Genomic DNA, 26,922 nt, shown 5'->3' with positions numbered 1-26,922 from the left:
TTAGGTGACAAGGCAAATAGGGCAGCTTACGGCTTACGGTTATATCACAGACATAGAGGTCTAAAAGCGTAGAGATCTTTTCTTTTCTTAAAAAACAAAACCCAAAGCAAGTAAAACAAACAAAATAATCCTAAAGAAACAAATCAAAATTAAAAAGCTAAAATAATTCTTCAGGTCAATAGACCATAACGATACTATTATTTATTCCATCTCTCTCTCATCTTCTCTCTCTACCCCCACCAAACACAAAAATCTCAAAAAAAAGAAAGCAATCAAAACTAAAGTAGCAGGGAACACCAATCTAAACCTCTCTTCTCTCAGTTACGAGAATTTTTTTTTTTAAGAAAAAGACCAAACAAAACTACTACTAAAAGCAGGCCCACAAATCAGCTGGCGTGCGCACACCTAACGACCAAAGAGCAAACACTAATAATCAAGACAATAAGGACATACACCATATGTGAAGCGTGCTGACGAAATGAGTTACTTCTCGCAATCCACAAACGGAAATATTGGCCAAAAGTCCACATTATAGGGTCCAATTAGTAGATTTCTATTGATGCCACATTCTTTTTGTACAACGTGTCTTTTATTATTCTACACTTATAAATTGTAAAAACTTCACCCAGTAGCGTGATGTATCTATTTCCATAAGGCTTGGATCCGAGAAGTAACTCATTTTGTCAGCACGCTTCACATATTCAGTGTATGACAACAGAACCTTAGAATCACGTTCATGTAAAATAATGTACACCTTACCGTGGGCAGTGGACACATTTTCTAACGTACAAGAGGCCAGCACTGGCTGTGCAGAACAGTTTTAGTTTCAGTAGCTTTATTTGCTACACAAATAAGTCATATAGGTCTAACGCAAGTACCGAAGATTACATGTGTTACTAGAGAGTAACATACAGAAAAAAGAAGGAGGAGAGATAAGGATGGGAGACGTTTAATAGGAAAGAAAAAAGCAAACCGCACCAGAGCGGCCACCAATCATCCATCCACACAACATAGAAGAAACAAAACATAAATATTTATACCAACAATAGATATTTTAAAATACTTTCGAGGTAAATACCGTGTCTCACGGTGATTTATCAAAACCTAACATTATTATAGTACATCACGTCAGAATCCTAACATGTTTGCCCAAGTCATTTTTCTCCACTTTTTTTTTTTCTTTAAAAAAATCATAAACGGGTGCATTGTCTGTCAACTTTCGTTCTACTTAAGAAGCTGAACGTACGATCCACATCCCAGACATGTACTCCTATACAAAACAAACAGGGATATTTTGCAAAGTACAATATAAACAAACTTCTAAGACGGGAAGCTTCCATTTCTCCTCTGGATGAGGGATACAGCCCAATACAGGACCACTTGAAAGACAACATTTTATTAAATAAACAGCCTTCCCCTCGTGGGCTTTTATGTCTTTTGAAAACCCCCCCCAAAAAAAAGCTTTTCCTGCACACCGCAGGCGTTCGTACACATAGCCTACTTTTGCTAAGTCATTCACTCAATCCAGTTTGTTGCTGTCAATGTCGTTAAAAAACAAAAAAAAACAAAATAAAAACGACTTGGGCAAAGACAGTAGGACCACCTTGATCACTAGAAAGGATCCCTGTCATAAGTACCATTTTCTCATGGTCAAATATCACAGGCAGCTGGGAAACAACAATGTAGAGTAAAATCTTTGTGTATAAATACCGCATCTCACGGCCATTTACAGAAAAAATATAGAAACTGCATGAACAATATAATTGACAGAACCGGTAAACATGTTTCTTTCCAAGATTTAAAACAAGCCATAGCATATCTACAACAATGGCTCAACAACTGATCTACATGGAAGGAAATAGAGAACCACAGCGAGAATAAGAACATTCAACATGTAACAGATCTGGCAAACAGATTTAAAACTAAAGATTCTTTGTACAAGTCAAAACAACAAACAAACACGAAATTACAATATGTAAACGACATTGACAAAAATCCCTGACTTTACAGAGTTGGATTTGCGGTGCACAAAACATGATTAGTTTGTCTTTTTCATTTCAATAGAGAGAGAAGCACTTCGACACAATAATGGTCATTCAGTAGAGAGAGAAGCCCTTCGACACAATAATGGCCATTCAGTAGAGAGAGAAGCACTTCGACACAATAATGGTCATTCAGTAGAGAGAGAAGCACTTCGACACAATAATGGTCATTCAGTAGAGAGAGAAGCACTTCGACACAATAATGGTCATTCAGTAGAGAGAGAAGCACTTCGACACAATAATGGTCATTCAGTAGAGAGAGAAGCCCTTCGACACAATAATGGTCATTCAGTGCGGGACAAAAAGTGAGACAAACAGACAGAAACAGCAGGAGGAAAGTAAAGAAGTATGATCTACCAGCGACACCTTCCAACCAGCCACAAGGATACCTGAGCTGACATTGAAGTGACTAAACAACACAGAGCAGTAAGTAAAACCTACTAGGAATGCCTACAATGGAGGAAGGTGACGCCTCACTGAGATAAAGATAAGACTCAGAACACCTGGGACAAAGTGTTAAAAGTAAAACTATGCACGAGATTTCATGATGAAATATATAAGTGTTGTGCTGACTTGCGGTAAAACACAGCCAAATTCGAACCTGTCTTCCAGGAAACTTACGTCCTCCCATCCAGACTGGGCTCACCTCACTCTGAAACACGGAACAATTATGGAGTACTTTCAGAATGAGAAAAATTTTTTTAAAATAAACCCTTTATGTCAGGAAATGTAATGGTTGGCAGATAGTTTTTTTTATTCCATCAACACAATTTAGATCTTACAGTAGCAAGTCTGCTTCCACCTCGACCTAAAGGGCCAGACTGGGCAGAGAGGGACACAATGTCCCGGCAGACAGATGGAGGCCCAAGTTTTTAAAAAACCTAACCCAAAAAACTCCCTACAAGTGAATCAAACTCACATCTTTTGTTTGCCACCACAAAGCACCTAACCGCTACATCATCATAATTATAATAGTAATAGTTCATCCACCATAAACTGATGATGACCGTTCAGACCCAAGGAGGAAAACAACAGTAGCTGGCATTGTAAAGAGAGAAAAGTAAAGGATATAACAGCAAGCCATCCCAGAAGACGCCCATATAAAGGTTTTAAACCAGAATCAACACAGTTTCCACCCAGGGCCACCCAGAATTTTAGGTGGTAGAAAGAACAGGAAGCACACAATAAAATACAATATGTACCTTCCTTGAAAGGGAATCAAACTCGCTTCTTTTGCAGGCAAGGCAAGGAACCTAACCATTACACCCCAAATGCCAATAAGGCCTTTTAAATATTATTTTAATGTAGGTGTTTTTGTTTTCCATTGACATCTACATCATTTATGAGATAGGCTTCAACACTGCCTGACAGGGCCAACCTGGGCTGAGAGGGATTACAACATCCCAGAAGAAAGATCAAGATACCAGATAAAAATGATTTCCCCAACAGGAGTCAAACTCTGGTCTTCTGCATGCAACAGCAAAGCGCCTAACCTCTACATCTCAGACACCCGTCCAGTTAAGTCTAAGTAAAACACAAAATATTAGAATAGAAATCCCCACCCCACAAGATCATTAAAAAGCCACAACAGTGTCCCATGCCAGTTTCAAAAACCTGGAACCGTACCCAAATTTGTCCTCTTCTGACTTTATACACACTAAGACTTTTACTTCATTTGGGTAATATTAGGGTTATGCTGAAACTTTTGTGGGTTATCTTAAAAGTTGGAATCAACCATAAGTCAATGCAGCACTATCAGTATTTTCCCAGAATTTGTTCGTTTTGTTTGAGTAGGTGTTTTACCTCTCAGCTTTCAGTTTCACCAGTCAAGATGTATGCAGGAACACAGAAAAGAGATAAAAGACTGCACCACAACACCCACTTCTGACAGAACACGCAGCAGACAAACATAAAAACACTCCTCAGTGGCCACCACTACCTAAGCCTTGGGGCTCTCTCCCACCAGGCTTACAACTCCACAATTACAACAAGGACACAATAAATTGTTACAAGAACTTTGACACAAAAATACGATAATTCCAAACAAAACAGCTGGAAAATTAAAATAAGTCAATTCTACACAAACACACCAGTAGGCTACATAGTATCATCTCTTCAGACACAACTATCAATAAAATGACTACATAGACTTCCGCTATGGCACAACTTTGTACAAAATAACAAATGCTGCTTCTAGCAACGATTTGAGCATCAACATTATAAAACACATAATATGAATCATTTCCAGGGCATGATAAAGCACAAGCCAAGGACCTTGATATGAATAAATGCATGCAAAACTACCATCACCTCCCTGAAGTACAATAGTACATCAGATGGAGGCTAACACATGGGAAGGGCTCAACAAGAAACAGCAGATGAAAGAAACAAAACAAAAAATGAAACAAACATAACAAGAAATTCAAACAAAAAATGAAACAAACATAACAAGAAATTCAAACACAAAAGTCAATGACCACAAAAACTAAATGAAATAAATTACTTACTAAAATAATATGCATGACTTACAAATGATTATCTTCAACAGAAGAGTTCACAAGAAGATTCCTTTCCCTCTTGTTAAATGGCATGCAGAGAACATACCACCATAACACCAGCCAGCAAGCTCTTGCAAAAATGTTATAAGCCCGAAAAGCTAAATTTTTCAGGAGAAAGAAAACAGTTTCATTCTTTTTAAAAATTGTACCTACATTATTATAATGCATCTAGAATTTGAAATTTGATTTTAAAAACTTCTCTTGGGCGTGTGCAACCAATACTACAAATTAAGAAACGGCAGTTCAAAACCCTTTTTCTAACATTTGGACTTGGCACATCTGAACAGCAGACAAACAATAAGCTAATAATGATGAAATATGCCATAACAACAGCAACAACTTCAGGAGTACAGGTAGTGCTCTCCAAAACTACGGTACTACTTGCTTTCCCTTCTTTGATTAGAGTTGTGCCATGGATCAAAGTGTTCTTCTCTCTCATCAACAGAATTAGTGTCATCTAAAGGGAAGACAACTTTGACACCGACTGCCGGTCAGGGATGACCCTGGTCGAGCGGGAGAGGAATGCCGCACCCCAGCGGAAAGAGTAGAATGACAGAGGAGCTCAATACTGTTTCTTCCTACTCAAAGTGAGAATTAAAGACTCTCTCATGCACACGTGGTAAAGAGCTAAAAAATGATACCACAGCCATCAGTTTCAGAATTTTTGTGTGCATCTTTTAAACACAATAAGGGCTCCCAAAACGCCATGTCCACTAATTACCACACCACCCATCACAAAAATAAACCCAATTTGGAGAACAGTTTGGGAAACTCCCCACAAGGAAAAAAAACTGCATGCCATTACCATAGGGAAAACCAGATCCATGGCATAAACAAAACAACCCCTCTTGGCATGTCCAGCTGAGATTCTTCGACTATGCTGAGATTAAAGTTTGAGATAACACATCCCCGATACTGTATAAATGAAGCAACAAAAGATAAAAGATCCATGTCAGAAATGATCTGCTGAATAATCAATGAAAGAAGTTCAACAAAAATTGAAAACAATGAATTTTATATGAACAGAAAAGAATCAGAAACATAGTTCTTTTTTTTTTTTAAACAAGTTGACCAATCAAATGGTCTAATGGGAAAACAAAAGATAAAAAATATGAGACATGTTGAGTAACATTTTTTAAACAACTCTTGAGATGTTACCGCAGCGTGAATCAGTGTGTAGAAATCAGTTCAGTAAATAACAGCCACATATTATTTCCCCAATTTGAAGAACACGATGTGATAAGGTAGTGAAAGCTCTATGGGTAAAATGTTGCTCCTTACAACGATTTTAAACCTTAGCACATCTGACATACGGGGAATATGGCAATGGAAGAAAACAGTCATTACATTACATGTACAAAAAGAATTAACAGGCTAATGAGAGAACCTGGAGATGTCTAGTCTAAATACGACATTTAAAAAATAAAATATTAGTTCAAATTCTTTTTTTTTAAACAAAAAAACTGCACCTCTGCCTGCAGCAGGAAGAACGCTTTAAGTAAAGTTACTTTTCCAACAGTGATTAGCAAGCAAATTTCGAAAGTCAAGCTGAGATTCAATCACTACATGTACATGGAGAAAATATCTGGACCAGTTTGTACAAAGACTTATCTAATATAAAAAAAGAATATGCCCAGTTGTGCGAAAATTGGCAGTTCCTGAAAATCCAGTTAACAGGCTAAACACTAAAAGTAAGATTGCTGTAAAAAATAAACGCACAAGCTGTGCTACTGTTGTCTCCGAGAAACTGCAACAGCTAAGAACACATTTCTGTACATACAAAAACTTTAAGGGTTGTACAATCTACAAACACAATGCCACCTAAGCAACAAAAGGCTGTCACATCATTTTCTGCTTAAGTTGAGACAATAAATTAACATTTGTATAATATACACATGATACACAATTGACAGAAATGCTTGTTTGATTTATGATTGTAGGCGCAGCAAATGACCCAACGCTTTATACGAACTCGGAACCAAAAGTTTTACAGCAAGTTCCAAGTTTCCCTGTTGATTATATATATGCATTTCAAATCTATCTCTCCAAAAAGAAAGGAAATTTGCTGAGTATTCCAGTTGAAAAGCGGTAAAATACTGCCCCTCCCACTTGAATTATATTTCCACGCCAGCTTTTTTTATATGTTGGTATAGTTGTGAAGAGATAGATCCTCAAGAGACAAAATGCACAACATTTTGAAGATGGAACATTCGATCATGCTCATTAGGCTGAAAGGATATATTCTAGCGCGAAAGTGAAAAATAATTCGGAACCCACACAAACTCTAAATTAACCTTTAACTTCCTGTGCGGCAGACAATCCTTTCATGTCTAAAACCTACAGCACCATGGCCCGCTGACTTAATCAGGACAGCTACACATTAAGGAAGATGATCACCAGGAAGAAACTCCTCCTGCTTGAGTTCAAACAAAAGAAGCCCATCAACAAGAAGAAAGTAGCCATAGTTAGCGCTGGAAAAAGAAAAACGAACACGCAAAAAAAAGACAAAAAGAAGCAAAAGGAAATAGGGCATATTGGTGGCGCTCTCCTAGCACCAGCGGAGCTGTCCTTTGTGAGGTGGTGCCCTTCACACCAACAACCAACATGGTGAGCAGGAGAAACCCATATAAGCAAGTCTGTGAATAACTATTTGTGTATCTACAAAACTTTGAAAATTCAAAGCTTCTATGTGGCAACGAGTCGTTTCTCTGCTTAATCGCATAAAAACTCGTGTTTATTTAATATACAAGCATCTTACCAGTTTTCTCATCCAACTTGACCCACCATTAATATGAAGTCTCCTGTGGAAACATACCAAGGAATGTAACATAAAATTGAAATGACTTGCTTTTTCCACTCCAAAGACAGATTAATTATCATCAAAAAGAGGCAACCTGACTAGAAGATCAGTTTAGCAAAATAACAAATACACAAAATAACTGCATACTTTAAACTTTAAAGAAAGCACAAAACATCAAATGAATCAGAAATAAGATTTCACATCCAAAGGGGGAAAAAAGGACATGTACTGGATAGAAAAGAGAAGAGAAGTTGCAGCAAATGAATGCTTGCAAGCGATACTTCAAATCAGATGAAAGGAAGAAAGGCCATACTGCTTTTTGGGGAGGAAACGGAGAAGTGTTGTGGAAATGTCACTTACAATAAAAATTGTAAAGAAGAGAAAAGAGGAAACCAGTATTGCGCAACAACTGAAACCCAGAACTGACTCTAGACAGGCCAAGAAGCAGGAAATTACAAACATCTGTCACAGAAAGGTGAAATAAGGCGCTCATCAATTTTTGGATATATAGATTTATAATCTTAAGGCCTATTCTTTTGCCTTGCTTTGAAGAAAAGACAATTTTTCATAAAAACCCACTCGTGAATAGAAGTAGATATATATTTGCAATTGAAGGAGGTAGGGGTCATCTGGTGTCAGAGATAAAATAAGCGAGAAAATAGTCACCCAAGTTTCGTAACTTCCAAAGGTGTGTATTTAATCAAAGTTTTTCAGTAAATTCTATGCAAGAATTAATGCATTTTTAAAGCAGACATACAAGGTGTTGACCCCAAAACAAAACAAAAAATTATGAAAATTGCCAAATGAGCTGAAAAATATTGGTTTCTTCCATTTCATTATTTTGACGAGCAACTGATTTCCTTACCATGTCACATATTTACCCCCGTGGGAAAAAAAATTACTCAATCTCGATAATTTAAAGGAGGTTCTGAATATCTAAATTAATACGACTTTAATACAGATGTGAAGAGAAAACTACGTTAAAAACACAAGAGATGTAGTGAAAGACTAATGAACAAAGTTCATCACTACCTGTAAACTGATGGTATTATACAACATGGCTGGCTCACTTATAACAGGGTTATAAGTACCACCTGTAAGCTCCAAGTTCCCAAGCCACGGCAGAAGGTGGGTGTTTATGACCTTCATTGCCTCCCCTGCCCAGACATTTACCACAAATGTTGATATGCGAACGAGAAAAGCAAAGAGGAAAGAAAAGACATTACCATATGACATGCACATGTGCACTCTGTTTGACATTTTCTCTCAAGGACAAAAGGGCACAAACAACGTGATGTTCAGGAAATTTCCAAGGCACGCGTGTACATCATCAACATTTCCCTGACAGGAGCCATTTTGTTCCCAAGGTGATAAACAGACTTTTCCCATCCTGTACTTTCTGCTTATTTCATTACATTGATGATTTATCATTTAGGGGAAAACAACTACCTCAACAGAGCAACACTCAGCAAGCGCTGAAGAAAAATAGTAACAGCTAGTAATTTTTAGCTTTTAGTGAGTTTTACGGCACTTGCAACAAAAATAGGCCATATAACAGAAAAAAATGCTTGAGTGACAAAAAAACAAAAGATGTACAACTGTCACTCCAAACACACACACACTCCCCCCCAACATAAAAAGTTACTTTTTTCCATTTTCAACACAGAAATAGCAACTTTTCAATCAGCCTCAAAGATTTTTAAAAAAACAAGACGTTATTAAGTTTTGCTTCTCAACTTTAGACGGCTGCTCTCATAAGCCACTCTGTTGATGAACAAATGAGTTCACCTGTACCAGATCGATTTCGCCATGTGTCTCAGTTACGTGGAAGTGGATCTGGGTAAAGCAATGGTATCTGTATCAAAAGGTTGTGGATGAGATGAACTAAGAAAGCAGAGCCAGAAACTTTGGCACCGAACAAGAAGCAGGATAAGCAAACTGCTCTCGAGAAACCAATCAAGTCCTCAAAGAAGCCACAACTTGCAATTGTACGTTTGTACCTCCTCTCCAATACAACAACACGCACACACAAGGAGAACAAAAATTGTTTTAAAAAGCACAAAAATCTTAAATAACTTTAAAAAGAATCAAAACACATCTGGATTCCTCCAACACTTGATGATTGCTGCATAATGCTTGTGCCACATCTCATGACGAAAAGCATCATGGATGACCACAGGCTAATATCAATATTCTTTGGAATTGCATACATCAGAAACACATCGCCTACGTTATAGGCATCAATAACATCACATGAGATCAGATCAGCTGTTCACACTGTCAAGATTTTTTTTTTAAATGCTGCACAAGATCTTCACAAACTCCATACTTCAGTCAATAATTTCATAAACGGCAGTTAACAAACAAAAGCCACATTTGTCATTTAAGAATTGTTCAATCCTCCATACGTTTTTCCTAATTTATAACGCTTAGCAAAGGGGAAAACTGCATATAAAGATGATATGACAATTTCTCAACAATTATATTATTAATGGTTAGCTGGACAAACAAAAACCAGTGATGATGATAATATGATTATTCCTCATAATAAGAGGAACTCTGCTTATCTTCTACAATGTGCAAAGTCAATACTGGGACAGCAGCACTTTTGGCTTTTACCCAGTGGAACAGCTGGGATATATAGAACAACACAGAAAAAAGCACATTGTACTTCACTACCAAGCTGCAGAAAAGATGAGTGGTAGGCCAACATCTCATTCATTTGTCTACTAATTTCTTTTTTAAACTGTTTTCATAAATCCTTCCCTTCAGTGCACGTGTCCAGAATCATCTAAAACAGAGAAGCGCCAAAAGGTCATTAAAAAAAAATTTTAATCCTAAACCGTGAGAAAACGCGGGCAGGGGGACTCAGAATTTACTGATGATATGGTCAAAATATATCTTGTATCCTTAGAAATCAGACAAAATCCAGACAAGTTTAAATATCCTGTGAATAAGCACTTCTGAATCATACTGTGGTAGTGTTCACATCACAAGCAAGCTACTCTGACTTAAAGTACAGTACCTAAAGTACATCATAGCATGATTCAGTACAGCTCAAATTAGAGATAAAGGAATAAATCCTAAATTTTTCAGTCGACAAACTTTCCCAATTCTCACATGAAAAATCTCTATATATATCCGTAACAAGAACAAAACCAGTTTCTACTGTAATTTGACCTTTTTGAAGGCTAAAGAAATCAGAATTAAGTAGATCAAGCTATATCCCCATCAAAACAGAAACCAAAAGAGAGGTACTACTCTCTTGATTCAATCTGAAACCCCACCAAAAAAAAACAATTAAAAACAGAAACAAATTTTAAAAAGCAGTCCTGTTGTTCAAGTTGCCTTTTAAGTTATCTAGGATCAAAGCTTCTTTATGATACATATATTCATAGAGGAAACCGCAGCATTCTGCAGCTGAAATAAGTTATCATAATATGGAGACGGTACGTCATTAAATGAAAAAGAGGATATCAATTGAAAGACAATTCTTACAAAGTTCGCTTATTTCGAACTCTTTACTGTATCAAAAGACTCATGGGGGACTGTCTCATAAATATCTAAAAAATACCTAACATGGGAAAATATACCAAAAGATCTATTGAGGAAAGCCTTCATTAGGAGCAACGAAGAAACCAGGAAACTCAACGCAAGGCAACAGTACAAACAAAGGGACCCACTTTCTTTTCAGTGAAAATAATGTTACCCTCTAAGACTCCTTTGGGAACATTTGAAATAAAACAGGGAAAATTACAAATTTGATGATTGCTCAAAACTGCGTAACAAAATAGAAACAGACATTATTACAAAATATTTATAATGATATCCGTATGGGGGCAGGAAGGAGATTCAGAGATGATTTTCATGTTTAAGCAGAAAGAAACGGCCAAAGCTGAACTTTAGAGTTCATCCCTTGAGCCACTCTCCGAGCTTCGAAGGCCACTGAGAAAGGTGTTGATGGAGCAGAGGCCCAGACTAACCATCTGGTCATCTGCACACGCCGGCAGGGCCTGGGTGATGACATCACCGTTATACAACACTCGCACGTACCTCTGTCGGTGCCGATTAGACAACATGTGCCTGGTCACTCCCAGCTTCTCAGCTGTTGTCGACGCCGACAGAGAGACGTTCGACTCCTTACTGTCACTCCTTTCCTTCATCAAAGAAGAGCTCTTGAAATGAAGACCTGTCTCACTGTCATTATACTGCAAGCCGGCTTCTAAACTTGTACTGTTCAAAGAGACATCATCTACCTTGGACAACTGGTAAATTGGTTGATGAGGAAGATGTTGAGAACTTTTCAGCTCAAACATTTCTACCACAAACCTCGACGCTGGAGCCATGTGCCTGTCCAGAGTTTTACTCATCGAAGCCAGGAAACTCAGCATCATCAACTCATCCACCGAAACAATCTTGAAATCATCAATTTTTCCTTCAACAGACACATTGTCTGGAGCATGTGTGGGATGTAACCATGCTTCAACAACCTCCCACAACGGGCGCATACGAGCCTGGGCATACGATCTGAATAACGGCTGAGACGAGATATATGAATTGAATGAATCAGATAAATCAAATAAATTATCGATTTCTCTTAGAGGTACTTGAATTGCTCCACGAATACCGTTTTCATCTCCACAAGCAACCCTGGATATATGAGAAATAATTTCTTTGACTGGAATGTTCTGGTGTTGCTTGAGAAACGCCCTTTTCTGTACATGCACTAGACCCTCCTTTAGAATGTGGCGCTCGCGATAAAACGATGGCTCCACAAAGTAGTGCAGGTCCTCATGCTCTCTACAACTGCACGGCCCCACTTGTGACTTGCATCGTTTACAAAAGTTGGCCGGTGACTTACGGATATCAAACCTGACAAACTGTTTCTCTGTGAGCAAGCCGTGCAGGACCGCAGACAGACTCTGGAACAAAACTTCCTCCCCCACCGTCTCGGCAAATTCTTTGTGAAGTGGCAGTGACTGAAAGCTGTGAAGCTTTTCACTATAACATCTTTGTAGATACTCTCCAAGCTGTATCAGCTGAGCTATACCATAAGAGCTCAAACTGTTGGTTTTGCAACCACGAGACTCTGTAAACCTTTTGAAGACCCGGAAATCGGACTTAGCTGAGCTGCTCTTCATCTCCTCCTTTAACAGGACAGTTTCTGGGTAGCTCTGAACTTTGACAGAGGCGTGTCTCTGTGCGAACTCCTGGAACCGACACTCAGCCGAGCTGGTTTGTGACATCTCCACTAGCCCATGGACTCTCTCCACCGGAGTGCGCACCCCAGGTGTCATAGCAACAAAAACCTTTTCAAGTTCAAACCCTTTCACAGGAGTTCCTGAAAAACAAAAGAAATTTTTTTTAATGTTTATGATATAATGTTTAACCAAAAACAAAATTTCAGTTTTCGCTTTAGTAAGAGTTTTTGTGTAATTGGAACACAATAACGTCATATAAGTGCTGAAGATTAGATGTTTCACAACAGAGAAACAACCACAAAAAAGAAAGAGGAGAGATAAGGATGATAGATGTTTGATAGTAAAGAAGGAGCAAACCACACCAGAGCACCTGCCAACCACCCACTAGAAACAAAATTAATTCAATTATAAACACTAACACAATGAACAACTGATTTCTCTGCGATCCCCGTGACTGTCCTTCAGTTTGATAAATTAACAGACATTCTACAATTTATCTTGTATTCCTGTCTCAAAATCTGAAAAACAAACAAAATAGTTTACCCCGGTTGACACTTCCTATCTTTATACAGTTTAAAAGTTTGTTAAATCTCAAAAGAGTTTAATCAGCAGGGAGGGTAAACACACCACGATGTAAGCAGATAGATCTGCCACGCAAAACCTGGGACATCAACAAAGATGGACTCACTATAAAGAGAGTGTGAGGCAATTTCTCCTCAAAAATCATTGATCAGACTTCACAACATAACATTTCTCAAATCAAAAACTTAATAAATGTGTAACGTGTAAAAGAAACAGAAATTCTTTTCCTGAAATAGCATCAAATACACCCCATGTATCTTTCATCTCCCAGCAAGTTGACTGCCCCATTCAAGAACATGTACAGGATTCCTTCGTCACATCATGGTTCACATTTCCTGAACTCTGTACATCGCCGCTTTTCCTAGCCTAAAATACTAATAGGTAAAACCAGAAAAGCTCTATTGACACACAATTGGCCCAGATGAGACATTTGTAGTACAGTAAATTCATCGCATCATTATCACCTCTTTCATTGTTTAGTACTGAAAAGCTGATTCATTGCCGTTATTCAAGTTGTAGCATCTTTACCGTAACCCAAACGAAATGTTCATTTTCATTAAATTATTAACAAATATATAAAAAACTTGTATCTTTTAAAAACCAATGATCTCTCATACAAGGGTAGAAAGAGTTATTAAGAGCGTGGAAGAGGTTTATAACTGTCTTAAGGGTGCCGAGAGGTCTTATGAAGACATAAAATACGTAATACAGTTGGGCACAGATGACATGAACACAGAAAACTCAAAATCATGGACAGCTCGCACAATTTGCTGTTCCCCAATTGATATCTCTGTCATCTTTCCTATCGATTTACCAAATAATGGATGTGTTGAACACATCATCTGTCAGTCCCTGGCATGTTTGAGTTATTCGTGCCCGACTGTAAATATATCATTTCTATTAGCTGATTTTCCCATATCGCCGGAGACTCTAGAACAAATATCCCAAGATAGTCAAGGGAATACTGTATCATGATTCTGCGACATAAGCATTCGCTAACATTTACATTTTTACTACTTAATATACAGTACAGGATATTTTGAAGGATAGGCTTTGATGGCATGCAGAAACTTAGCTACATGTGGTTTAGAATTTGCAGGGCTAATAACATAAGTCACTTTGAGTTCAGTCCATCCTTTTACCAGACAAAAAAAGGTCAGTACTAGTCAAAAGGAATGATACATGTTTCAAGACTTGTCACTGATCTAGAAGCTTTTGACCTTTCACCCTTCTTGCTATTGTGACATCTTTGCTGGTGGAATTCATATACATGTACATGCCCTTTAACACTCCCACTCCACTACCCCCCTTTTCCCCCATCCACTCCACCCTCATCTCAATTTACTAGCCCAACACATGCAAAGAGTAGTAATAAATCAGTTCAAATTACAATACACGTGGGGAGATGTGTAAAACAAATCCCCCAGCATCAGTCCCCACAAGATCAGGGGGGAAGAGTGTGGAGGTGTCAGAATTCACAATCAATACAACAGAATATATTACATTACTTCAGCATCCCACACAGTTTAGTTATGAAGTGAATACAACAAGCACTACGCACTAGACACTACAGTAATGGTAAATAGCGATGGTAAAAGAGTACTGTCACTTCTGCCAGGAGCTGTGAACATGATTGCGTCAAAAGTATTCACTTAAGCATTCCAAGATTCTTGAGGGATGCACACACACAGAAAGTGAAAAAGAGAAAAACAAAGAAGCAGAAAGATCTAGAAGGGACAAAGATTATGAGAGAGAACTCAGTTTATTTTTAGCTTTAGAAACAGCACTTCGCTACAAATAGCTGTCAGTCAGGGTAGGGAAAAAGCAAGGCAGACAGACAGACGGACAGACTAAAATCTTTCAAGAAAAGAGAAAAAGTAAAACTTACCTACAAGGGGGGCCTTTTTCCCCCCCTGGACGTAGATTTTTTTTTTACGTCCCTATCAATAAAATGTATATCATTTAGGAGGCGGGCTTCCGACCTTGCCGGTCAGGGCCAACTCAGGCTGAAAGGGATACATTCCAGCAGAAAGACTGGGGTTCTCGGTAAAAGTTTCTTCCCCACTCAGGAATCAAACTCGGGTCTCCTGCAGGCTTAGGCAAAGTGCCAAACCACTTCACCACAGACGCCAGTCAAGTAGGACTCTCTAACCAACCAACCACCCACAAGAAAGAAAAAACAGACAGGCGAGAGAGTGAGAAAGACAGATTTCCCTGCTGTTAATTTTCAGTTGATAATGCTCCAACAAACACCTGTCCAAGACTAATCACCTGTACAAATAGCCAGTTCCCACTTGCCCTCTTTACTTTGCATGTTTTTCTATGTTATAATGACATTGTCCAAACGGAACACCAGTGTAAAATGACTACTTTTACTTTTCTCCTCGGCAGTGAGTGGTTGTCTTGAACAAGTTCGACTGTACACTCCACTCTAAGGAGAGCTGAATAAAAGAAACTGAGACAGAAGCAAAGCTCAAATTATACAAAAGAAACCATAAACACACTGAGTTACTACAGGGGGAAAAAGGTACCTTCTCTGCCATAGAATTTTTCGGAGCATATTTCTGAGATTCGCGCATGTTGCGCATAAGCGAGTGTTGGAAGCGACTCGGACGCAGTGGTAGCGAGCAGAGCCGACAGACAAAGTAGGGCCGGGACCCAGGACAGCAACAGCCGGTCACCTGGTGAAAGAAAAGAAGAAAAAAAAGAATTTTAACATTTCGTTAATCAATAACTACAAGTTGAACCCCACCCACCAGACATAAGAAAGTCGTCATAAAGATGGAACACTTGGCCCGGTTGTGAAAGAAAAAAATGGGGGGGGGGAGAGAAAGAAGGAATGAGTGAAAGGGAACTGAATTATCAAATACAATAGAAGTGCCAACTGGCTTCGGAAGATATCCTGAACTTTTCGGTACACGTGGAACCGCTGCACGCCCAAAGAATCAAACTTTTTTTTTTTTAGTTGAGGGTTTTACGGCGCTCGAAACTGTATAAGGTCATAAGAGCCCCAAGGGGTGGGTGTCAACACAGAAGTCCTTACAGGGAATCAGACTTACTCTGCTCACCTCTAGCTCTAGCTATTCAACAGCACAAGGTCTGCTTCTATTATCAAGGCACCCCGGAAATGGCGGGTCACAAGAGTGTGACCAACATACAAAAGAAGTAGAGGAAAATGACAATAGTAAGGATTAGGAAAAAAAACCCAGCAGTTCCCTGTTGTAGATAAGGCACAGTTATGAGCGTGACATGATGAATCAGCCCATTTACAATTCTACAGTGCTTGAACGAGAAATGTCTCCCCTTTGGGAATGGCCTAAAGACACTACAGTCAGTGGCCCTGCCCCGGGGGTGAATCAAAATGTACAGATCATAATTACTGTCTTACACAAAGGTCACCATCCTTTTTTCAAAGTGGCCCGGATAACTAGGAAAATGCCAAGCACAGGGGAGAGAACTATTTTGTTCAAAGCAATAAACTGAACTCATTTGTTTAAAAGTCAACCAACGTATTGATGACGTTTTAGTAACCAGATCATATTAAATAAATGTGTCATGTTCTGCAGCCAAAACTGCGGCGGTTTAGCCTCCGAAAGCAACTGATAAACACACGCGCGCGGCGCGCGTGCACGACACACAAACACGCGGCGCACGCATACCCAGTACACACGCGTAAACGCACATACACACCCACGCACGGGCCCGACAACAGTGTCTACAGCAATGTCCCACAGCAATAAGGATGTTATTATAATAATTATTATAATAATATCGGTTCACGGTCAACCTTGCCTTCTTTAAGATCTAAGAAAGCCTAGCAGTCAACTTTATTTTCTTTACTATTATTGTAGAGGGTTTTAATGCGCTCGCAACTGCATAAGGTCATATGAGCGCCAAGGGGTGGGTGTCAAAAGAGAAGTCCTTACAAGGAATCAGACTTACTCTGCTCACCTCTCTAGCTTCAACAGCACAAGCAGTCAACTTAAATGCAGCCACAGGAAACCCCACACACACCGCACACATACAAAAAGTCAGACTCGTCACACCGGCGTTTGTGGGGTAGCGGTTTAGGCGCTTCGCTGTCACACGCAGGAGACCCGAGTTCGATTCCCGAGTGGGAAGACAATTTTTATCTAGTATCCCGTCGGTCTTTCTAGTGGTATGTTGTATCCCTCTCATCCCGAGTTGGCCCTGGTAGGCAGGTTCCTAAATGGTCTAAACTGTGTCGATGGGGGCATAAAAATATCTACATTAATTTTTTGTTTAAACCCACCGAACATAAACAAAAAGTCAGGCTAGTCACTGTTATAGTAGCAGCAGCATCCCAAAACGAGTATAATAAACAGCAACACGCTGAAACTTAAATATACAGGGTTTTTTGGGGGGGTTTGTTTTAGTAGAGGTTTTACGGCGCTCGCAACTGAATAGATAGATGTTTGATAGGAAAGAAGAAGCAAACCACACCAGAGCAAACGCCAACCACCCACTTAAAAAGACGGTCATGAATCCCCACCAACCAAGACCCAGACTCCTCTAAGAAGCTTTCACCCAAGAATCTCTACTACTTTACTAGTAGCAGTGAATCTTTGCCTTCACCCTCATCCACCCCGCACCGCAAGGTTAAAAATCAACAACAGAGAATCCGGAACTGATGCAGCAACCAGACGCATAAATTTACATTTTATACACACTGATAGACAATTACACAGACGCATGCACACGTTCGTACACATCTGGCACAGCTCAACGAACCAGCACACATGAAAAATATCTAAACTTTTACTTATATATTCTTAAAACTATTAATGAGGGAATTTTAAAGCCCTAGTCCACACATTCATGTTTTATCATTTAGGGGGCGGGCGTCCGATCATGTGCACCTGACGGCACTCTCTTTAGTTTTAGTAGAGATTTTACGGCACTCGCAATTGCATAAGGTCATATGAGCGCTCTCTTCATTTCCCGTAGGCTGCAGGCAAAGTTAAAGACAACAACAAAAAGAAGACAAAAAAGATAAGACAAAAAAGACACAAAAACATGAATGAGAAGTGCTATTTGCCGACGATTTTTAAAAATTTATTTTTTTATTTTTTTTTATTTTTTTTTGCATTGCTTGCTCAGAAAAACCCGGCATGAAAAACTGCTGACCTTTTTCCAAAGGCATGAGAGAACTTTGGACTCACAATACCCTGAGCTCAGCGCAGACAGAAGTTGTCTTCTTCCAACCTGTCTCTAGTGAGGTGCAGACCCCCCCCCAAACACAGAGATGGCTTCCATTATATTATTGGCAGTAGACTTGTCTTCAAATCCCAGCATCGATGAAGAAAAACCTTTTTAAATAAATAATATTATATTGCTCGTGCATTCATTGGTCGACTCAGAGCAAGGGTTTAGGACTGCTGAAGACATATTGCGCAGAGACCAAGTTTGAGCCTACAATAATTGTAATGCTGTGACCCACCTCCCCTGGAAAAAAAAAATCAGCAACAACAAAAAGCTCGCTGTAGTACGATGCCAGGACCTGGTCAGTGTACCAAAGCCATACCAAGAAGCTTCCTGACACGTAATCCTGAGGTGTGGGTTTAGGGGGTTTGACTGTTGAGGCTCAGCTCTGTCCCACTTTGCGTCCTTGGGAAAGGCATTTTACAAAAATTTTCCAATTTGACTCTGCCCTATCATCAGAGATGGATGTTAAATCTGGAGGTCCCACTTCTTACATAACCTTTAGCCCCCACCCATCAAAGTACATAATTTATCTAAGCACTAAGCACCATCAGCCAATGCCACCGCTCCGCTGGATTTTACAACAATTCTTTGAACTTTTTTTCTCAAATGGCCATACGATCAGGACAGCAGGCAGTGGTATCAGTGGTCAAATTATTAACTGCACACCTCTGGCTAGCTAGGAAACTTTCCTTGCTGGAGTATTATATAATATATATATAAACAAAGGTGAGATTTCACACCCACACTATCCCCACCAACTGTACAGCACCAAGCTCACACAGATGGGGTGACAACAATGCCTACTGCATAGACAGCTAACCTCAAGCCGCACTCTTTGAGTCTTACTCCATCCCCCTTTCCTCGCCAAGTGGCATGGCGTAAAGATTCGAGCCCTTCGAACTGACCTTGGAATTTTTCTTCCAAATCAAGGTTGAGAGACTCAAAGCATTTTCCGTCTTGGACAGGTTAAAGCCTCAGAAGCGAAGGAATGTCTCATTCCAGGTTGAGCACATTTCCGTCTTAGATTGGTGTGTGATTATAGAGGAATTTATCAAGGGGGTAACCGGACAATTCTGTTAGGACAGATTTGACTGTATTTCATTCGTTGTGATTCCACAGCACCATGAACTACCGACCTGTTCTTTTCGACAAGAAATGAGTCAAATGCATATTGAGTGACGGTGAGTGATTATCCCAAAACATAGCCAAAACTGCTCTTACAACCATTTGTCCAAGACAATTACCTGTACAAACGACCACTTCCCATCATCATGTCTATTTTTTTTTACTTGAATAATATTTTTTTTATGGATTTGAAGTTCTGGATGGAAATGTGTAAGCCTATTTATTAATTAGGCAGGATGAAGAAACTGATTCACTTTGAAATGTTCTGTCTGAAGGGGATAAATGGAAACGACACAGAGCAATAAAAGTAAAACTAAAAGGCTTTTTTATACATATATATAGATCTACTTGTTCAACTGTTTCGTAAGATGAACATATTTATTTCTGAAAAAACTCTGCGAGAATTCAGACATGGACAGGTAGGTCCTATCTGCAAGAACTCACACTCATACAAATACATATATATATATATAATGTGATAATTTTTTTAATGATGCCGGCATTCCATTAAAGTTAAAGCTTCCAGAAGAATAAAAGTGAGTGAGAAGAGAAGAAGTACAAGAAATCTTGATTGATCAAATTTACTGCCTGAATTGCCTGAATACTGAATGAACAACAAGAGTTCAAATAAGCATCTTTTTCTAGTGGACATGTTTGAGACAATTTCTCCCCCTATCTCTATCTTTCATAGAAATCTCTGCGTAAATCATGGTCTCTGAGTTGCAGGAGGCACCAGCCAGTGAGGTGGTCACGTTTTGCCGAGTGACCAGTTACCAGCCAATACGAATGCTTGTTAGTTTTGGAAGGTGAAGTTTAGAGAAGAGTTTACAGCATTCGCAACTGCTTATTATGATATACCGTCATTTGAGCGGGCCGAATACATTTTGAGCATTTTCAGTTTGGTAGGAGTTAATCTAATACTTTGCCCAGGTGGTAACCCAAGCATGCAACTCTTATTGATTTTAGGACCACCAAGGGACCTTTAATGTGTGCAACTTGAACACAAAACCTCCAAGGTTTTTTCGCCCTTATCCATGAAGGATAGAGATGTTCGATCTCACCTACCCCTGCCCTAAGATCATGGGTGTGGTTGAAAGATAGCAGTGAAAAGGAGCCAGGAGCAACAGTGAAAGAGTCAAGAGCCTAGAGGAGGGGTGAAGGGGGCAGAAAGTGGAGATGATAGCAGATGATAGAACATGATTAGAGAGCAGGAAAGGAGAGTGAGAGAAAAAAAATTTTGAGAAGAAAATGTCCTTTTACTGTTAGGTTTCAAACCCAGGACCTATAAAATGAGAGGCGATCATCGTACCACTAGACCACCAGAGCCCCCCATAAGAAATGTGACAGTTTACTTCAAAATAAACACAGAAACATTATCCATCCAGTATGTTCATAGTATGGCTGGTAGGACTAACATAGAAGTTAGATTGTCTCAGAGAAGGGTCTGTTCATTGACAATTTAAACGAAAAGACCCCGTTTTTCAATTGGTTCTAGTTTCAGTTTGTAGCTGCCAGTTCATAATAATTTCTAACCTCATCTGATTGCACAAAACGGCTGTAATTTGCTAATAATTAATTTTTAAGAAAAAAAAATGACATGAATGCACATTCAGATGTGACTGTAGATTGAATAAATTAGACACACACATAAAAAACCTTAAGTCTAAGTAATTTGTGATTGTAAATTTACTACTTTGTTGTTTTATTTATTCGCCCATATAAATATAATATTTTGTGCTGTTTGCAGGGCGGGCTGCCCACCCACCAGCAAATATAAAATAAATTAATAATCTGGCTAAAAATGTATAATACGGCTATGGATCGTTTTCTTCCCTGGGATGTCACAGACAGGGGTTGTAGTCAAGCAAGTATAAAAGTAACCTAAACAAAGGCATGATGATGAAAAAGAGGTCTTGACAGGCTCATCACTGGTCGAGTTAAGAAAAAAAGGGACCTAAAAAGGGGTTAATTAATTTATTAAGTCTCAAACAATGATAAATCTTTATAAAAAAGACTTTCGTAACCTACCCTAACCCTTTATTCTACTCTGTCTCTTAGTGATTGCTCATTACCGAAGTCCTCCCCCAAAAATACCTCTCACTATTACTAGTCTTGGCTGTCACACACAGCACAAAAAGAAAGCAATTTGCAAACACCTTGCCAACCTCGTTAACCTTACTCCTGGCTTTGGAAAGTCTCAAATACAGTGGAGTCCACGTATAACGAGTCCTGAAATAACGAGAAGTCTGTTATAAAGACACTTTTCTAAAACCCTGTTTTTTTCCTTCTTTATCTTTGTTTTATTAAATACTGCTATAGCGCAATCAGACAAACACTTGAGTCAGTTATAGCGGAATATTGCTGCTGCTCTGCACAGCGCATCTATAGGCCAGTTATACATTATAGAACTTCGCCAGCTGAGAAACTTAATTGTTGGTGATCTAGCGAAACCGAGGACCTTACACCTCCTTGAACGAAACAAAGAAGGAGAGAGCCCACGTCAACAATGAAGGCCGGAGCCAATGAGTGGGGAGGGTGTTGTATACACAGACAAGCAGAACGCATCGTGAGATTATCTAGGCCTAGCATGTTTCTCACTTTTCCAATGCGCGGATGGAGAGGTCACAGTACTAAACTGTGATGGATGGAGCGAATGTGTGACGTGAGCAAGGCACCACAGGGTGTGGTGGAGTGGGGGACGACACAGCGGGCGAGTTCGCCTAGAGCCCTTTCTTTCCGATCGCCAACGCCGAGCTGTCAACATCGCTAGCGCTAGAGAAAGAAACCTGATTCAATTTTTGATCAAGTAAGACCTAGAGGTCATGTTGAACAAAATAATCATCAGGGCAGATTACAAAAAGAAATAAAAGGAGCACCAAACTCATAGATTAGACCCACTTTATTATTTCCCTTGAATTTATAACTGGACCCCTTATAACAAGAATCCTTATAACGCACATTTCGCACCGGTCCCTCTCTCTCGTTATAACAGGATTCCACTGTATAATGTTTTTCTAAGGGCAAAGTGGCACTGAGCGACTACAACGGCTCAAGGCAAAAAGAATGCCGAAGTTAGACATCTGCACGTGACATAGTGACATAGACTCTACTGTCCAAGTCTGGTAGTTTTTCTCCCCTTATACACCAGTACACAAGGAAGGTCGACAGTGAGTTGGGATAGCCGAAATGTTTTTAAAGGAAGGACTTCTGTAACAAGCGACTACCCCACAAACAAAGAAGAAACCTAACCCTAACCATTGACCCAACCCCTAGTCACATCCTTACCCTTGACCCTAACCCTACCCAAAACCCTAACCCTTTATCTATTCTATTCTTTCATAGTGATCGTTCGCTACGGAATTCCTCCCTTTTTAAACATCGGAATCAAGGGTACTACGATCATATTTTCGTAAAAGAGAACAGAATAAAAATCGCCACAATTCCGCGAAATATAATGATGGGCAGTGCTGTGTTTGTTCTGTCCAGTTTGTTTTACCGTCATAAGAACAATTTGATTGATTAATATAGTTGGCTCAGTAGTTTACAATACATGATAATCAGATTTTACATTCATTCCCTTTCTAAAAAGTTAAAGATCTGGATCTAGATCTAGATCAATAAAAAAAAATAATTGAAAAACATGGCGAGAAATTATAGCCCATAATTTTAAATTGTACTTTAACTGTTTCCGTTCTCGAGAATTTTTGGTCATTGGCAAGATTTAGGCGTCATCTTTCATTCTGCCATTCTGCGAGGATTGGGAAGAAGCATTTTTTTAATCGAATTCAATTTCTAGAGCTAGAGATTTTTAAATGTCTGAATATTCAGATATTTCAGTTGTGGTGGGGGCAACGTTCCCAAACTATATTTCATTTGAAAATGCCTTTAAAAGGTACGAGAAAACAAGACTGCTCGACCTTGGCAGTAACCTATTTTGCATTTAGTCACCCCTAAAGCAAAAACTAATATCCTTCACGTACACAAAACAAAAACAAAAACCCATGTGTGGTTCCCCCCCCCCCCCCCCCATTCACACCTTATTATACACACACACACCCATATACACACGCACACTCACTCACACACACACACACACGCGCGCGCACGCGCCACTCACTCCATTCGCAAATTATCAACAAATCTCGAGAACGAAAACCGTTCGGAGAAATAGTTCAAATTTATTTTCACGAGCGTTCTGAGAAATAGAGCCAGCCAAATTAAATTCTATCCTAGATAGATCTAGATCTATATCTAGTCTGGAATCTAACATAGAAAAAATTTTGAGGAAAGAGGAAGGACTTCTGTAACGAGCGACCACCCCACCAAACACAATGAAGAAGAGACTTAACCCTAACCCAAACCCTAAACCCTACCCCAATATTCCACTGTCTCATAGTGGTCGCTCGTTATGGAAGTCCTCCCCCGAAAGGCTTAAACACAACTCCAAACTTGATAAGCTAAGTTCAGTTCTCGAAAGTAAAGGCAGGTAGACTCTAGTCTACTGTGAACTGTGAACTTAAACAAAAGATTATGGGGTCAACAAAAGGTCAATTCCAAGTCACGGAGAAATGACCTAGATTCTAGAAACTAGTGGAGGGACAAGATCTAGATTCTAGATCTAGATTCTAGACCTAGATCTATTCTAGATATAGATTAGATAGATCTATATTCTATATTATTCTAGATTAGCTTTCTTTACACTTTGACTTAACATAGCCTGCCGACACAAAAAGTTTACAGAAAATTAATTGTATCATGTCTATGGAACAGATCCCCGGCGGAGTGGTCTCGCACATGGTCAAGATTTTATTTATTGGCGGTAGGCCTAGAGGTCAGTCATCATCAGTTATGTCCAGTAGCCTAACACTGTACTGAAATGTGAATGTGCAATGTGAATGCCAAAAGTCAAAGAAATGTCAATGTTGTTAGGCCAAGATCTAAAAATACACCGTTGACGAGTTTATCTAAACAAAAAGTGTGAAAGCACGCTTGTACGTGCCGCGGAAAAGGTAACCATGCGAAAACTCACGTAAGCCGAAGCGAGGGTGACACCATGAACTTGAAAAGTTAAGCCTTTCTCCTTCCTTCCGCGAAACAAGCATGGGTCCCTGCGGTGATCGGACCACACCATAATTTGTCGGAGGACCGTGTCTTCCTTCCTCCATCCCATCTGTCCAACTGAAGCTCGAAAATTTTCGTGAACCCAACTGCTATTACATATTCCTCCTTATATTTCAGCACATTGTGCTCTGATGATGAAAGACACTCCTATGTCAGCTCGTCCATAGGCTTTCACCGGCTGCGGCTGCTGCTATCCACTAATACTATCCACCAACAACACACACACACACGCACGATGCTCGCTCGCCCCTCCTCGCCCTCTTCGCTCGCCGGCCGGCGCCTGGCGGCCTCACGTAGCCTAGTCGCTCGACATTGGCACACCGCGACACACCACAGGAGCTCGATATTCGAAATCGCCTACAATTTTTGACACATAATATCAAAGATAGTACAAGACAAGATGGGTCACTCAGCCTAAAAAGTGTCCGCAGGAAGTATGCTCTTTGCTTCAGATGGCGCTGCAGTCTGTTTTGAAGCTCTCTTTCATTTTTCCAGAAGAAGAATAGGAATAGCACCTCCTTGCGTGCGCAGATCGACTGCTGTTCATCAGCAGTTCGAGTTCGTTCAGTGCAGAGTTTTAGGTTTTTTATACTTTAACGACCCCTCCCCTTCCTTTTTAAAGTCAAATTAAACGAAGAAAACCCATCACCCTTTCCTCCGGAAGAGGTTTTTTGTCAGGGTACCCATTTTTAAAAAGCGTTCTTCCGAAATTTATCCCAAAACTTGCTAGTTTCACTTTGATTTTTAAAAACTCAAGTAGGGTAACTCTGTTCGCAAAGAGTGCGCTTTTGTGAAGAGGGCGCCACCAAATTTTGAGGACACTTTTTTAATTGGCTCAAAGAGAGAAGTGGCCCATCTTGTTATGTACTATCATTGATAATATCAAAGAGTCTACATATAGGCCTATTTACTATCTTTGATAATATCAGTTATCCGATACCAGACTTTTTTCTTTTTTTTTTTTCTTTTTTTAAAGCAGAACGTCTGATTTGTGAGTTCATTCTTCTTTTTTTTTTCTTTTTTTTTTTTGGGGGGGGGTGTTTTTTTTTGGGGGGGGGGGATTGTTTGTTTGGGTAGTTGTTATTTTGTTATTTTTTATTTGTGGGGGGGGGGGGTGGGAAGAGTTTGTGTGTCTAATATATTATGCATGTAGGCCTATATAATCAATAAAAGAATAAAATAATACAAGTTTTTTTAACGCTGTTCTGTATATTATGTATGTATGTAATCAATTAAATGAAACTGGTTTTAAAGCCCCCATCAACACAATCTAGATCATTTAGGAGATGTATTCCGAAAACTGCTCGTTCGGGCAAAACCAGGATGAGAGACAGACAATGTCCCAGCAAAAAATCCAAGACACTTGATAAAAAATTCTCCCCTCATGGGGATCGAACTTGATCAGGCCTTCTGTGTGCGAAGATGAAGCATAACCTATCTATCACTTTACCGAAGGTGATGGTATATAAAAAAAACATGTGTGCACGTGATTGTGAATATTGGATGTGCATTGTAATACAAATAGAAATAGTAATATATCTGCATTATGATATTATATTTTTTAATATAAAAAATGTTTGGTTAGTGTTTTATGGCGCTCTCAACTGCAAAAGGTCATTTGAGCGCACGGGACAAACCAAAATTTTCAGTTGGGCGGACATTTTGAATTTCACCCGGGTGGCAGCCGAAGCCTACTCTTGTCGATTTGGGACCACCAAAGGATCTTTAACGTGCGCAACTTGCACACGAGGCCTCCGAGATTTTTCACTCTTGTCCAAGAAGGCTAGGTGTAGATATTTCCTACCATAAAATCAGGGGTGCGGCTGAAAGACAGCAGTAAGAAGGAGCCAAGGAGAAGCAGTAGAAAGGCTGCAGAAAGAGTCAGGAGCCCAGAGGAGGTGGCAAAGGAGATGAGGGGGTGGAGGCAGAAAGTGGAGACGAAAGCAGACGACAGAACACTATTAGAGAACAGGAAAGGATGTGAACGGAAGAAAAAAAATTAGAGAAGAAAATTTTCCGTCACTTTATCCGAATTCGAACAGGACCTATAATTGAATAAGAGTCGAACACCTTAATCTCTAGGCCCACGAGAGCCCCCGGCCTATATCTGTCCCCGGGGTTTTATGAAAAAAAATTCTGAAATTATGCAAACTGAGCCAAAAAATGTGAAATTATGCGATTCTGTTAATTTTAACAAAGAATGATAAAAGAAAATAATAAGAAATTATGTGAGGTGCATAAAACCACGGGGACAGCTATATATATAT

At 39.5% G+C, this 26,922-nt stretch overlaps 1 protein-coding gene across 1 annotated transcript; it reads right to left on the bottom strand.

Annotated features, from left to right (window-relative positions):
• Nucleotides 1–4,098: 4,098 nt before the first annotated feature.
• LOC101864243 lies at nucleotides 4,099–24,913 on the bottom strand. Its single transcript, XM_005104695.3, has 3 exons — nucleotides 24,564–24,913; nucleotides 15,715–15,864; nucleotides 4,099–12,741 (listed from the first exon to the last, which is right to left on the bottom strand). The coding sequence occupies exons 1-3, from the start codon at nucleotides 24,697–24,699 to the stop codon at nucleotides 11,303–11,305; spliced, it is 1,725 nt and encodes a 574-aa protein (XP_005104752.1). The 5' UTR covers nucleotides 24,700–24,913; the 3' UTR covers nucleotides 4,099–11,302.
• Between the last annotated feature and the right edge of the window lie 2,009 nt (nucleotides 24,914–26,922).

This window comes from Aplysia californica, unplaced genomic scaffold (genome assembly GCF_000002075.1).
Source record: "Aplysia californica isolate F4 #8 unplaced genomic scaffold, AplCal3.0 scaffold00432, whole genome shotgun sequence".
In the NCBI taxonomy this organism is placed as follows: Eukaryota; Metazoa; Mollusca; class Gastropoda; order Aplysiida; family Aplysiidae; genus Aplysia; species Aplysia californica.
This window is presented reverse-complemented; position numbering and strand designations above follow the sequence as displayed.

Excerpts from the sequence above, each read along its gene's own strand:
- LOC101864243 (XM_005104695.3), bottom strand. The coding sequence starts at position 24,699 with ATGGAGGAAGGAAGACACGGTCCTCCGACAAATTATGGTGTGGTCCGA. Across the intron at positions 15,865-24,563 it reads TCACCCTCGCTTCGGCTTAC|GTGACCGGCTGTTGCTGTCC; the intron begins GTGAGTTTTCGC and ends TTCTTTCACCAG. Across the intron at positions 12,742-15,714 it reads AAAATTCTATGGCAGAGAAG|GAACTCCTGTGAAAGGGTTT; the intron begins GTACCTTTTTCC and ends TTTGTTTTTCAG.